The sequence below is a fragment of the Nerophis ophidion genome, linkage group LG08 (assembly GCF_033978795.1).
Source record: "Nerophis ophidion isolate RoL-2023_Sa linkage group LG08, RoL_Noph_v1.0, whole genome shotgun sequence".
NCBI lineage: Eukaryota > Metazoa > Chordata > Actinopteri > Syngnathiformes > Syngnathidae > Nerophis > Nerophis ophidion.
This window is the reverse complement of record NC_084618.1, coordinates 4,454,539-4,470,550: the sequence shown is the minus strand read 5'-3', so window position 1 is coordinate 4,470,550 and position 16,012 is coordinate 4,454,539. Positions and strand designations below refer to the sequence as shown.

Below are 16,012 nucleotides of genomic sequence, written 5' to 3'. Positions count from 1 at the left end.
AAACATTTATATTTTGTTGTTTTCTTACTGTACCAAAAATGAACCGAACCGTGACCTCTAAATTAAGGTACGTACTGAACTGAAATTTTTGTGTACAGTTACACCCCTAATGTATATGTATAATAAATATTGCCAGTCACAATTACCTTGTGCTCAGCTGGGAAAATAATTATATACATTTATTGTCATCCATTTACCAAATATTATGAACTGTTACCGCCGTATTAAATAATCATGTTAATATTGAAAATATAACTTAATAAAATGTGGGGATATAAAAGGCATCCGGTGTTATCAGACTGGGCGGAAGCAGAAATAGCTGGAGCACCTGTCAGCCACAGCCTTTTTGCTGCGGAGCCACTGCATGGAGGGATCCTCATATTTTTGACCGTTTTTGTGGACTTACCATTGGCCTGTGGAGAAGTGGGACAACAGCGACTATAACCAGGAGGACTTTGAGCAGGATGCGCAGACGCGGTACCGTGAGTACGCTGCGGCTTCCAGACATTTGATCGCTTGCCCGTACGTGCGTGCCGCTATGTGCATGTCTTTGGGGACTTTGGAGAAATATATGAACTGTATAAACTTTGGGGAGGTGAACTGCACTTTGGGCTGGGGGATTGAGTGTGTTGTGCAGGTGTTGGAGTTGTATTGGCGGGTTATATGGGCGGGAGGGGGCAGGTGTTTGTTATGCGGGATTAATTTGTGGCATATTAAATATAAGCAGAGGTGGGTAGAGTAGCCAGAAATTGTACTCAAGTAAGAGTACAGTTACTTTAGAGATTTATTACTCAAGTAAAAGTAAGGAGTAGTCACCCAAATATTTACTTGAGTAAAAGAAAAAAGTATGTTGTGAAAAAACTACTCAAGTACTGAGTAACTGATGAGTAACCTGATTACGGCAACAAATAATGCACAAAAACATAAAAATAGCAATGAGCAAATTCAGAGCCAGGAATATCTCTTAAGCAATTAAAACAATAATATATATTAAATAATAGTACATTAAAATAAAATTTAAAAAATGGCACATTGAGCCACAATAACTTAACAGCACCATAGCCTCAGTAGGCATTCATTGATTTCATTGATTGATTGATTGATTAAAACATGTATTAGTAGATTGCACAGTACAGTACATATTCCCTACAAATGACCACTAAATGGTAACACCCCAATAAGTTTTTCAACGTTTATCAATTACTTAATAAATGACCAAGTTGAGGTGATCTACCTCATATATACATATACAAACACACACATATCATACATACACACACTAATCATTTATACACACACACATATATATATATATATATATATATATATGTATATACCTATATATACAGTATATAATTTATATTTATTTAATTTGCCGTTTTTGTTCACATGTTAAAGGTGTTTTAATGAATATACATGCATGTTTAAGATATAGATTCCTATCTTTCATGAAGACAAGAATATAAGTTGGTGTATTACCTGATTCTGATGACTTGCATTGATTGGAATCAGACGTCCACGTTTTCAATTGGAGGAGAAAAAAAGTTCCTCTTTTCTGTCTAATACCACATGAAAGTCATTGGCTTTTGGCATCTTATTTGTCCAGCTTCCATATTCGTTTTTATACACTTTACAAGAAATACATTGGCAGCAAACTCTGTGGCTTGCTAGCTTGTTTGCGTTGGCTTTCGGAGACTCTTATTTTGTTAGCGCAAGCGCGATGGAGCGGCGCTTTTATTGTGAAGACAGGAACTGTGCGATCAGTCTTTAGGCTTTTGATGGTAAGTACGGTTGAAATAAAAAGTGTCTTTTTTCCTTTACACTTTTGATTGATTGATTGAAACTTGTATTAGTAGATTGCACAGTACAGTACATATTCTGTACAATTGACCACTAAATGGTAACACCCCAATAAGTTTTTTAACTTGTTTAAGTCGGGTCATGTGACCGCCTGGCTCTGTTTGATTGGTCCAACGTCACCAGTGACTGCATGTGATTGGTGAAACGCAGGCATGCGTAGATTCTACTTTGAAGCTCTGTCATAAACCAAAACAAACATTAATAGATCGATTAAAAAAAAGTAGCGAGTAGCGAGCTGAATGTAGATAAATGGAGCGGAGTAAAAGTAGCGTTTCTTCTCTATAGATATACTCAAGTAAAAGTATGTTGCATAAAAACTACTTGTAGAAGTACAATTTATCCCAAAAGTTACTCAAGTAAATGTAACGGAGTAAATGTAGCGCGTTAGTACCCACCTCTGAATATAAGCCTGATCGTGCTGTGGCTTAAAGTTATATATATCTTGTTTATTTATTGTTTTACTCGTTCCCAGCTGAATATCAGGTCCCACCCGTGACTCCTTAATTTGCGTGGTGGCAGCGACACCCGGAGAACTTGGGTGCGTTTGTTACAAATTATAAATGTAGAAATAATAAACTTCATTTACGATTATATAGATGGATTTTAATATGGTATGTGCATAGAATATATTTTTCTATATACAAATGTTTTCTAAGCCTTTAAAATAATTGAAATAACTGAAGTAAACTAAATGAGATATTACCAAATTAAAAAAGATATTGTCTACGTCGTGTTTTTTTTCCAGGTTGAACACCATGAGTTCCTGGTGAAGGCGTCCTTCGATCCTGTGCTGAGTGAGCTGCGAGACAAGATGGACGACTTAGAGAAGAGCATGCAGGGTGTATTGAACAGTGCTGCCAGAGAGCTAGGTACTTTAACTCATGCACACACACAAACACTCGAAAGTGGGGATGAAAAAAAGATTTAAAAAAAAAAAGCTAAAACCAATGGATTGGAGTCTAGTCATGTGTTACACAGTTAAATGTCAACCTTCTCACTCATTAAAGGAAATTACAAGCATTACTTTTAAGCGTAAATGCCTTTGATTGATTCTAACTTTTATTAGTAGATTGCACAGTACAGTACATATCCCGTACAATTGACCACTAAATGGTAACACCCCAATAAGTTTTTATCAACTTGTTTAAGTCGGGGTCCACGTTAATCTATTCATGCATGGCTTGTGGTGTAATAACTAATTATTGTTACTGTGCACGATTATTGGGCAACTATTACTGTGCACGATTATTGGGCAACTATTACTGTGCACGATTATTGGGCAACTATTACTGTGCACACTTATTGGGCTACTATTACTGTGCACACTTATTGGGCAACTATAACTGTGCACGATTATTGGGCAACTATTACTGTGCACACTTATTGGGCTACTATTACTGTGCACACTTATTTGGCCACTTTTACTGCGCACACTTATTGGCCAACTATTGCTGCGCACACTTATAGGGCAACTAATACTGTGCACACTTATTGGACAGCTATTGCTGCGCACACTTATTGCTCTGACTAGGGGGTTCCTTGAATTAAAAAAATGTTTACAGGGGGTACATCACTGAAAAAAGGTTGAGAACCACTGACCTAGTGTATATAATAATATAAACCAACTCATTTTATTTCATTTAGGATTATTTCATATCTTCATTTAAATAAAAATATATTTTTATATTTTTTAATACAATCAATAAATAATGTGAACCTGTATCATAACATGGAAATCTAGGAGAACGTGTTTTGAATGAGTGTGCTTGTGGACAGGGATTTTTATTTTATTTTTATTTTTTTTACACATTTTTATTAAAAATAACAGTTTCTCCAACGTATTAAATTTTAGACGATTTCTCTTAGTTATTATTTCACGGCGGAAATCTTTATTTTTGCCTGAGGCTGCTCCATAATCTCCGACGACGATAAATTTCAAATGACCAACAACAGAAGTGCGGCGATTCTGTTGGCAGCGGCATCTCGTTGACGGATGCTCTTCCTTATGAACACAGTTTGGCGCGCAGGCGTCAGTTCGACACAGTTCACGTATCGGTCATGTGACCAAAACAGCTCATGATCGGTCACGTGACTTTCTAAAAGTGGTATGCGCACCAACACAGGGTTTTGCTCTATATACAGTGGGGCAAAAAAGTATTTAGTCAGCCAGCGATTGTGCAAGTTCTCCCACTTAAAATGATGACAGAGGTCTGTAATTTTCATCATAGGTACACTTCAACTGTGAGAGACAGAATGTGGAAAAAAATCCAGGAATTCACATTGTAGGAATTTTAAAGAATTTATTTGTAAATTATGCTGAAACCATTCAAAGCTCTCACTGATGGAAGGAGGTTTTGGCTCAAAATCTCACGATACATGGCCCCATTCATTCTTTCCTTAACACGGATCAATCGTCCTGTCCCCTTAGCAGAAAAACAGCCCCAACGCATGATGTTTCCACCCCCATGCTTCACAGTAGGTGTGGTGTTCTTGGGATGCAACTCAGTATTCTTCTTCCTCCAAACACGACCAGTTGAGTTTATACCAAAAAGTTCTATTTTGGTTTCATCTGACCACATGACATTCTCCCAATCCTCTGCTGCATCATTCATGTATCCATTTTGGTATAAACTCAACTTGTCGTGAAGCATGGGGGTGGGACTCTCGCTGCTGTGTTGGATCCGCTTTGGACTGGACTCTCGCGACTGTGTTGGATCCAATATGGATTTAACTTTCACAGTATCATGTTAGACCCGCTCGACATCCATTGCTTTCGTCCTCTCCAAGGTTCTCATAGTCATTATTGTCACCGACGTCCAACTGGGTGTGAGTTTTCCTTGCCCTTATGTGGGCCTACCGAGGATGTGGTAGTGGTTTGTGTTGTGGTTTGTGCAGCCCTTTGAGACACTAGTGATTTAGGGCTATATAAGTAAACATTGATTGATTGATTGATGCTTTGGGGCTGTTTTTCTGCTAAGGGAACAGGACGATTGATCCGTGTTAAGGAAAGAATGAATGGGGCCATGTATCGTGAGATTTTGAGCCAAAACCTCCTTCCATCAATGAGAGCTTTGAATGGTTGACCAAATACTTATTTTCCACCATAATTTACAAATAAAATCTTTAAAATTCCTACAATGTGAATTCCTGGATTTTTTTCCTTCACATTCTGTCTCTCACAGTTGAAGTGTACCTATGATGAAAATTACAGACCTCTGTCATCATTTTAAGTGGGAGAACTTGCACAATCGCTGGCTGACTAAATACTGTATTGCCCCACTGTATATATATATCAGTACCTCCTACTCAGGGCGACTCTGCTATCTTTATTTTATTTTTTTGAACACAAGAGCAGCCGTAACACATGGTGTCGTTGCAGCTTTGGACGCGGGTAAGACGGTGAAGTTGGAGTCAAGCGGCGTGCTGGGCTTCTACCTGCGCGTCACTTGCAAGGAGCAGAAGAGCCTGAGGAACAACAAGAAGTTCACCACGCTGGACGTGCAGAAGAACGGCGTGCGCTTCACTAACAGGTCAGCGTGGCACACACACGCCCTCAGGTGTCCTGTGCATTAACCGCCAGTTTGGCGCGTGTGTCCGCAGCAAGCTGAGCTCGCTCAACGAGGACTACACCCGCAGCAGGGAGGAGTACGAGGAGGCCCAGAACGCCATTGTCAAAGAGATTATCAACATCGCCTCAGGTGTGGAAACGCATCACATGTTCATCATACTGCTCCATCTGCATATCACTGATTAAACAGGAAGTCGCTGCTGATCCGCTTGAGATGGTTTCCTGTGGACGGGACTCTCGCTGCTGTCTTGGATCCGCTTGAACTGAACTCTCGCGGCTGTGTTGGAGCCACTATGGATTGAACTTTCACAGTATCATGTTAGACCCGCTCGACATCCATTGCTTTCGGTCCCCTAGAGAGGGGGGGTTGCCCACATCTGAGGTCCTCTCCAAGGTTTCTCATAGTCAGCATTGTCACTGGCGTCCCACTGGATGTGAATTCTCTCTGCCCACTGGGTGTGAGTTTTCCTTGCCCTTTTGTGGGTTCTTCCGAGGATGTTGTAGTCGTAATGATTTGTGCAGTCCTTTGAGACATTTGTGATTTGGGGCTATATAAATAAACATTGATTGATTGATTGATTGATTGATTGATTGATAGATACTTTTATTAGTACATTGCACAGTACAGTACATATTCCGTACAATTGACCACTAAATGGTAACACCCCAATAAGTTTTTCAACTTGTTTAAGTCGGGGTCCACGTTAATCAATTCATCTGTTTGCCTTATTTTGCTTTCTGTAAACTTCAGCAATTAATTTCGCTTACCTTGTTTATAAAAAAAAATCATATATGAACTCAATCAGCTGATCAGATTAATTGAAGCCCTCACGCTTGTTCATCTTGTGAAACTAGGCTACGTGGACCCCCTGCACTCGCTGGGCGACACGGTGGCTCTGCTGGACGCCGTAGTCAGCTTCGCTGTGGTGTCCGTCTCGGCCCCCGTGCCCTACGTGCGACCCCGCCTGCTGACGGACGAGCGGCCCCGGCGCCTGGAGCTGCGGCAAGCGCGGCACCCCTGCATGGAGGCGGACGCCGACACCTGCTTCATTCCCAACGATGTCTCCTTCGTGCAGGGAGAGAAGAGCTTCTTCATCATTACCGGTGAGCACATTCTCTCTTCAAATGTCCAATGCAAGCTGGGCGATATATTGCAGGTTTGTCTCTGCGATATAGAAAATGACTACATCGTGATATTTGAGTACCGTGTTTTCCGCGCTGTAAACCGCACCTTCAATGAATGGCATATTTAAAATCTTTGTTAACCTATAAGCCACACCGGGTCATAAGCCGCGCCCACGCTGCGCTAAAGGGAATGTCAAAAAAACAGTCAGGTCAGTCAAACTTTAATAATACAAACCAGTGTGCAAATGTGCAATCACAACAATAGTAACACTCAAAATATTGCAGAGCAATAGCAACATCAATAACTCAACGTTGCTCCAACGTTAATGTCACAGCACACAAAATAAACATTTAAAGCTCACCTTCAGAAGTTATTCCTCATCCATAAATCCCTCGAATTCTTCTTCTTCGGTGTCTGAATTAAAAAATTGGGCGAATACAGCATCCAAAATGGCGGGCTACGTCTCGTCGAAGTCCTCAGAGTCAGTGTCGCTGTTGCTGTCCGGCAGTTGCATGAATCCTGCCTTCCTGGCCGGATCCTCAGTAGAAGCATTTAAGTCTCACCTTAAAACTCATTTGTATACTCTAGCCTTTAAATAGACTCCCTTTTTAGACCAGTTGATCTGCCGTTTCTTTTCTTTTTCTTCTATGTCCCACTCTCCTTTGTGGAGGGAGTCCGGTCCGATCCGGTGGCCATGTACTGCTCGCCTGTGTATCGGCTGGGGACATCTCTGCGCTGCTGATCAGCCTCCGCTTGGGATGGTTTCCTGCTGGCTCCGCTGTGAACGGGACTCTTGCTGCTGTGTTGGATCCGCTTTGGACTGGACTCTCGCGACTGTGTTGGATCCATTATGGATTGATCTTTCACAGTATCATGTTCTCATATGTTCTCATAGTCATCAGTATCATCAGTATCACAGTATCATGTTCTCATAGTCATCATTGTCACCGACGTCCCACTGGGTCATTATCGTCACCGGTGTCCCACTGGGTGTGAGTTTTCCTTGCCCTTATGTGGGCCTACCGAGGATGTCGTAGTGGTTTGTGCAGCCCTTTGAGACACTAGTGATTTAGGGCTATATAAGTAAACATTGATTGATTGATTGATTGATCTTTTTTTCAGCTATCTTGTTTTTACAATATGCGTGGAAAGTAGCCAGCTTTTCTTGAAAGTCTTTTGGCAGTTGCTGTGAAATATTAGTCCGTGTGCGGATGGAGAGATTGCGTCTTTTCATGAAGCGGAAACACCAACAAGCACCACCTTTAAAATCATCCAAGTGAAGTTGGCTTGCTAGCACTGTTGCCTTCATGGGAATAGTGATGGTGCTGACACTTCTGTGTAATGTTCTATATTCTCTGCTCAACTACCCACTGTTCCAGTTTGTCCTCCAACTGTTGCCATCTTGCTTTGTTCCCTCGGAAACTCTGTTGTCTTCTTTACTTGGCGCAGGTCATCTTGTTGCTTCCTCCACCTAAGCACCATTGACTCATTTATGTTCCATTCTCTCGCTGCTGCTCTATTTCCGTGTTCTTCTGCGTGACTTATTGCCTTGAGTTTGAATTCTGCGTTGTACGCGTGTCTCTTAGTAGGAGCCATTTTGTGGTCCTCTTTACAGAAACACACAAGTGAAATGAATCGGATTAGCCGCGCGCTTCTTCTTCTACGGGGGCGGGTGCTTACCTGGGCGGTTGCGAATCATAGAAGAAGAAGTGCTTCCTCTTTCCAGGTGGGCGGGTGCTTACCTTGGCGGTTGCGTATCATAGAAGAAGTGCTTCCTCTTTCCAGGTGGGCGGGTGCTTACCTTGGCGGTTGTTTACCGTAGAAGAAGAAGTGCTTCCTCTTTCCAGGTGGGCGGGTGCTTACCTTGGCGGTTGCGTATCATAGAAGAAGAAGTGCTTCCTCTTTCCAGGTGGGCGGGTGCTTACCTTGGCGGTTGCTTATCATAGAAGAAGTGCTTCCTCTTTCCAGGTGGGTGGGTGCTTACCTTGGCGGTTGTTTACCGTAGAAGAAGAAGTGCTTCCTCTTTCCAGGTGGGTGGGTGCTTACCTTGGCGGTTGTTTACCGTAGAAGAAGAAGTGCTTCCTCTTTCCAGGTGGGCGGGTGCTTACCTTGGCGGTTGCGTATCATAGAAGAAGAAGTGCTTCCTCTTTCCAGGTGGGCGGGTGCTTACCTGGGCGGTTGCTTACCGTAGAAGAAGAAGCGCTTCCTCTTCTACGGGGAAAAAAGATGACGGCCGTTTACCGTAGTTGCGAAACCTAAACTCTATGAAAATAAATATTTATATTAATACATATATAAGGCGCACCGGGTTATAAGCCGCACTGTCACCTTTTGAGAAAATTTGTGGCTTTTGGGTGCGGCTTATAGTGCGGAAAATACGGTATACGTTCTCACACAGTTGCTTTTAGCTTCTGGCATTACACTACATGCGTTTCCCACTCTTTGTTGTCTCTCCTTCTCACAGAGACATAAAACAAGGGCACCTTCTTACACACATCACATACGTATACGCCCTCGCGGAGCAGAGAGGTAGTAGCATGGGTAACCTTAGCTGTGGTGCGAGTGGTAATACGAGAGAAAGAAGGTGCGAATCTGGTAACAAATGAAGGAAAAAACAGCAGGGGGTCCATCGTTTGGAGGTGGTTTGGCTTTGAGTGGGAATATGTCGAACAGACAACCGTAATTTGTCAAGTATGCAGCAAAAGCATTGCTACCAAAAGTAGCATTACTGCTAATATGTAGCATCATTTGAAAAGTCACTCGCTAGAGAATGAAGAGTGCTTACTCCTCATGTCAACATCTCCATTCAGTGCCACACGCCCACACCATCAAAGTGCTGTGGCAAACTTTTCCAGATCAATACCGTTTGAAAAAAATAGTCAACAATAACAACAACAACAGGAGATAATGTCGGCAGTAACCTACCACATAGCGAAGGACGAACACTATTTATATTTGACAGTTATTAAAATATCTTGTGTGACATCATGCACAAAAGTGCACTCATAGCTTGTTTTTAAATGTCTCTGACAATCTTGCACTTTCTGTTTTGAAATGACATGAATGTTTGTGCCACTGCTTAATAACTGTTTAATAAATACAGTTTTTGTCAATTGACTTAGTTGTGATTTCCCTTTTCTGCATGAACGTTTTAAAATGTGCATATATTAATGCAGTATGAAGACGAATATTTTAATGTAGACACATAGAATCATCATACTGGTGTTGTTATATGCATCAAGTGTTCATTCAAGGCTAAGGCAAAATATTGAAATATATATCGTGTATGGTCTAAAAATATCGAGATATTTAAAAAATGCCATATCGTCCCATGTAAGTATTTGATGTCGTCACAGAATACCATATTTTCTGGACCATTGGCGCATTAAAAGGATGATATTATGATTTTTTTTAAACTAAAAACACTTCTTTGTGGCCTACATAACATGTAATGGTGGTTCTTTTGTCAAAATGTTGCATAGATTGTTTTACCGTCGCTTAAGGATGCGCACACATTTTCAGGACATCTTACCAGAAGGTAAAAAAGTTGGTTTTGCATAAAATTGCGTAACAAAACGCCCGGTAACATGTCTGCTAATACGTGCCATTTTGCGGTCCTCCCGAATACTCGTATGTTGAAGAGTACGTCTTACTACTGTAGCCGTAACGCGCCATCAAGCGGTGCGGCTTCATAGCTTTTTGAGCGCCATGTGTAATGTTCTATATTCTCAATGGATCATTAGGTTAAGATCGTTAAGTAAGTTTTGGTGTTGTTTATGAGCGTCATAGTGCAGTCTACACGTATTTCTTATGTGTGACTGCCAACTACTGGTCACATTTATTATTACACCATGTACCAAATAAAATAGCTTCGAGGTTGGTAAGCACAACCAAAATTATTCCGTACATTAAGCTCACCGGGTTATAAGGCGCACTGTCGATACGGTAGTTGCATTGTGATTAGAGATGTCCGATAAAATCGGACTGCCGATCTTATCAGCCGATAAATGCTTTAAAATGTAATATCGGAAATTATCGGTATCTGTTTCAAAAAGTAAAATATATTACTTTTTAAAACGCCGCTGTACGGTGTGGTACACAGACGTAGGGAGAAGTACAGAGCTCCAATAAACCTTAATGGCACTGCCTTTGCGTGCCGGCCCAGTCACATAATATCTACGGCTTTTCACACACACAAGTGAATGCAAAGCATACTTGTTCAACAGCCATACAAGTCACACTGAGGGTGGCCGTATAAACAACTGTAACACTGTTACAAATATGCGCCACACTATGAATCCACACCAAACAAACACATTTCGGGAGAACATCCGCACCGTAACACAACTCAACAGAACAAACACCCAGAACCTCTTGCAGCACTAACTCTTCCGGGACGCTACAATATACACCCCCCATGACCCTCCACACACACACACCTCAACCTCCTCATGCTCTCTCAGGGAGAGCATGTCCCAAATTGCTACGGGTTTTGACCAACGATACAGGCTTTGACCAACTCTACGTGTTTTGACCAACGCTAAGTGTTTTGACCAATGCAACTGGTTTTGACCAACGCTGCACGTTTTGACGAACGCTACGGGTTTTGACCAACGCAACTGGTTTTGAGCAACGCTGCAGGTTTTGACGAACGCTACGGGTTGTGACCTACGCAACTGGTTTTGACGAACGCTACGGGTTTTGACGAACGCAACTGGTTTTGATGAACGCTGCAGGTTTTGACGAACGCTACGGGTTTTGACGAACGCTGCAGGTTTTGACAAACGCTACGGGTTTTGATCAATGCAACTGGTTTTGACGAGCGCTACGGGTTTTGACAAACGCTACGGGTTTTGACCAATGCAACTGGTTTTGACGAGCGCTACGGGTTTTGACCAATGCAACTGGTTTTGACCAATGCAACTGGTTTTGACGAACGCTACGGGTTTTGACGAACGCAACTGGTTTTGATGAACGCTGCAGGTTTTGACGAACGCTACGGGTTTTGACGAACGCTGCAGGTTTTGACAAACGCTACGGGTTTTGATCAATGCAACTGGTTTTGACGAGCGCTACGGGTTTTGACCAATGCAACTGGTTTTGACCAATGCAACTGGTTTTGACGAACGCTACGGGTTTTGACCAATGCAACTGGTTTTGACGAACCCTACGGGTTTTGACCAATGCAACTGGTTTTGACGAACGCTACGGGTTTTGACGAACGCTGCAGGTTTTGACAAACGCTACGGGTTTTGATCAATGCAACTGGTTTTGACGAGCGCTACGGGTTTTGACCAATGCAACTGGTTTTGACCAATGCAACTGGTTTTGACGAGCGCTACGGATTTTGACCAATGCAACTGGTTTTGACCAACGCTGCACGTTTTGACGAACGCTACGGGTTTTGACCAACGCAACTGGTTTTGAGCAACGCTGCAGGTTTTGACGAACGCTACGGGTTGTGACCTACGCAACTGGTTTTGACGAACGCTACGGGTTTTGACGAACGCAACTGGTTTTGATGAACGCTGCAGGTTTTGACGAACGCTACGGGTTTTGACGAACGCTGCAGGTTTTGACAAACGCTACGGGTTTTGATCAATGCAACTGGTTTTGACGAGCGCTACGGGTTTTGACAAACGCTACGGGTTTTGACCAATGCAACTGGTTTTGACGAGCGCTACGGGTTTTGACCAATGCAACTGGTTTTGACCAATGCAACTGGTTTTGACGAACGCTACGGGTTTTGACGAACGCAACTGGTTTTGATGAACGCTGCAGGTTTTGACGAACGCTACGGGTTTTGGCGAACGCTGCAGGTTTTGACAAACGCTACGGGTTTTGATCAATGCAACTGGTTTTGACGAGCGCTACGGGTTTTGACCAATGCAACTGGTTTTGACCAATGCAACTGGTTTTGACGAACGCTACGGGTTTTGACCAATGCAACTGGTTTTGACGAACCCTACGGGTTTTGACCAATGCAACTGGTTTTGACGAACGCTACGGGTTTTGACGAACGCTGCAGGTTTTGACAAACGCTACGGGTTTTGATCAATGCAACTGGTTTTGACGAGCGCTACGGGTTTTGACCAATGCAACTGGTTTTGACCAATGCAACTGGTTTTGACCAATGCAACTGGTTTTGACGAGCGCTACGGGTTTTGACCAATGCAAATGGTTTTGACCAATGCAACTGGTTTTGACCAATGCAACTGGTTTTGACCAATGCAACTGGTTTTGACGAACGCTACGGGTTTTGACCAATGCAACTGGTTTTGACGAACCCTACGGGTTTTGACCAATGCAACTGGTTTTGACGAACGCTACGGGTTTTGACGAACGCTGCAGGTTTTGACAAACGCTACGGGTTTTGATCAATGCAACTGGTTTTGACGAGCGCTACGGGTTTTGACCAATGCAACTGGTTTTGACTAATGCAACTGGTTTTGACGAGCGCTACGGGTTTTGACCAATGCAACTGGTTTTGACCAATGCAACTGGTTTTGACGAACGCTACGGGTTTTGACCAATGCAACTGGTTTTGACGAACGCTACGGGTTTTGACCAATGCAACTGGTTTTGACGAACGCTACGGGTTTTGACCAATGCAACTGGTTTTGACCAATGCAACTGGTTTTGACGAGCGCTACGGATTTTGACCAATGCAACTGGTTTTGACCAACGCTGCACGTTTTGACGAACGCTACGGGTTTTGACCAACGCAACTGGTTTTGAGCAACGCTGCAGGTTTTGACGAACGCTACGGGTTGTGACCTACGCAACTGGTTTTGACGAACGCTACGGGTTTTGACGAACGCAACTGGTTTTGATGAACGCTGCAGGTTTTGACGAACGCTACGGGTTTTGACGAACGCTGCAGGTTTTGACAAACGCTACGGGTTTTGATCAATGCAACTGGTTTTGACGAGCGCTACGGGTTTTGACAAACGCTACGGGTTTTGACCAATGCAACTGGTTTTGACGAGCGCTACGGGTTTTGACCAATGCAACTGGTTTTGACCAATGCAACTGGTTTTGACGAACGCTACGGGTTTTGACGAACGCAACTGGTTTTGATGAACGCTGCAGGTTTTGACGAACGCTACGGGTTTTGGCGAACGCTGCAGGTTTTGACAAACGCTACGGGTTTTGATCAATGCAACTGGTTTTGACGAGCGCTACGGGTTTTGACCAATGCAACTGGTTTTGACCAATGCAACTGGTTTTGACGAACGCTACGGGTTTTGACCAATGCAACTGGTTTTGACGAACCCTACGGGTTTTGACCAATGCAACTGGTTTTGACGAACGCTACGGGTTTTGACGAACGCTGCAGGTTTTGACAAACGCTACGGGTTTTGATCAATGCAACTGGTTTTGACGAGCGCTACGGGTTTTGACCAATGCAACTGGTTTTGACCAATGCAACTGGTTTTGACCAATGCAACTGGTTTTGACGAGCGCTACGGGTTTTGACCAATGCAAATGGTTTTGACCAATGCAACTGGTTTTGACCAATGCAACTGGTTTTGACCAATGCAACTGGTTTTGACGAACGCTACGGGTTTTGACCAATGCAACTGGTTTTGACGAACGCTACGGGTTTTGACGAACGCTGCAGGTTTTGACAAACGCTACGGGTTTTGATCAATGCAACTGGTTTTGACGAGCGCTACGGGTTTTGACCAATGCAACTGGTTTTGACCAATGCAACTGGTTTTGACGAGCGCTACGGGTTTTGACCAATGCAACTGGTTTTGACCAATGCAACTGGTTTTGACGAACGCTACGGGTTTTGACCAATGCAACTGGTTTTGACGAACGCTACGGGTTTTGACCAATGCAACTGGTTTTGACGAACGCTACGGGTTTTGACCAATGCAACTGGTTTTGACGAACGCTACAGGTTATGACCAACGCAACTGGTTTTGATGAACACTGCAGGTTTTGACGAACGCTACGGGTTTTGACGAACGCTGCAGGTTTTGACAAACGCTACGGGTTTTGACGAATGCTGCAGGTTTTGACAAACGCTACGGGTTTTGACCAATGCAACTGGTTTTGATGAACGCTGCAGGTTTTGACGAACGCTGCGGGTTTTGACGAACGCTGCAGGTTTTGACGAACGCAACTGCTTTTTTGAGGCATGTAAAAAAAATAATGCACTTTGTGACTTCAATAATAAATATGGCAGAGCCATGTTGGCACTTTTTCCCATAACTGGAGTCGATGTATTTTGGAAAACCTTGTTACATCACAACAAAATAAGGCATAATAACGTGTTAATTCTACATATGTATATATCGGTATCGGTTGATATCGGAATCGGTAATTAAGAGTTGGACAATATCGGAATATTGGATATCAGCAAAAAAGCCATTATCGGACATCTCTAATTGTGATGCTGGAATTTAGACAGTTTAGAAAACATAGACTTTTGTGTGTCTGTAGCTTTAATGCTAATGAGCTGTGTCTGTCTCCAAGAATAGTGTACTTTATCATTTGTTGTACAAAAAACACCTAACTCTGTGCTTGTGTAACATAATAGATGCCATATAAAGTAGATCCTTGATTTACAAACTTAATTGGTTCTTGAACGTGGTTCATAAATCGAAAAGTTTGTATAATGAAGCTTTGTTCTGTATAAAAAACATTGTAGACATAAATAATTAGTTGTAGCCTCGACAAAAGTCTCAATTTTAGTAAAATAATGCTTACAGTATTTTCCAGACTAAAAAGCGCAACGATATGTAAACCTCACCCGCTAAATTTTTGAAAAAATGTTTTCCTTATATGTTAGGCACACCATATATACGTTGCAAAATTAGTTAACACAAAAAGGTTAAGTAAATGTGTTAATTTACATACCTTATTTGTTTCCAAACTGTGTCTGCAACGTGACAGTAAAACGGGTGATCAAACAAAACGGAAGCCATTGTCATGGACTACCCAGCTGTGGAAGCTAGTTCTCCGATCAGCTAAACAGACTCAATAATTTCAAGGTGATGTTTTGGTGAATTTACTGAGGATTTTGTGAATCGGAAACAATTAAAAAATAATTTCATTGTAAGTTAATACTTACACTTGTAAACGTGTTAGCATATTAGCTAATGCTAACGACGCTTGTTTGATTACATTACGATAGCACTTACAAACGTGCATGAAAACACTCCTACAGACATCACACATCGGACGGTTTAGTAAGTATAAACAGTTTTAGTTATATTGTAAAACTTGCAAACGTTGCTTGGAGTGATGAATGAAAAATCCATACGAGGAGAAATGCTATGCACGGCTAGAAGATGGAAAGGCACTTCTTTTCCCGGTTGAAAGAACTAAATGAAAGGACACTGCAGCATCTGCAGTAAGTGAACTCTTCCAAATGATGGCGCCCTAGCACAAACAATAACGCACCTTTTCAGTGTATTTGCTTGTTGTTGTTTTTTTTAACTATT

At 42.4% G+C, this 16,012-nt stretch overlaps 1 protein-coding gene across 1 annotated transcript in view; it reads left to right on the top strand.

Moving 5' to 3' along the window:
• The window catches only part of LOC133557219 (DNA mismatch repair protein Msh2-like), a 50,588-nt gene that overhangs the window by 27,237 nt on the left and 7,339 nt on the right, over window positions 1–16,012 (top strand). The window contains exons 9-12 of the mRNA XM_061907519.1: window positions 2,606–2,729; window positions 5,240–5,390; window positions 5,461–5,558; window positions 6,284–6,532. Of these exons, the coding sequence (XP_061763503.1) occupies window positions 2,606–2,729; window positions 5,240–5,390; window positions 5,461–5,558; window positions 6,284–6,532 (622 nt within the window). The remainder of the gene's footprint in view (window positions 1–2,605; window positions 2,730–5,239; window positions 5,391–5,460; window positions 5,559–6,283; window positions 6,533–16,012) is intronic.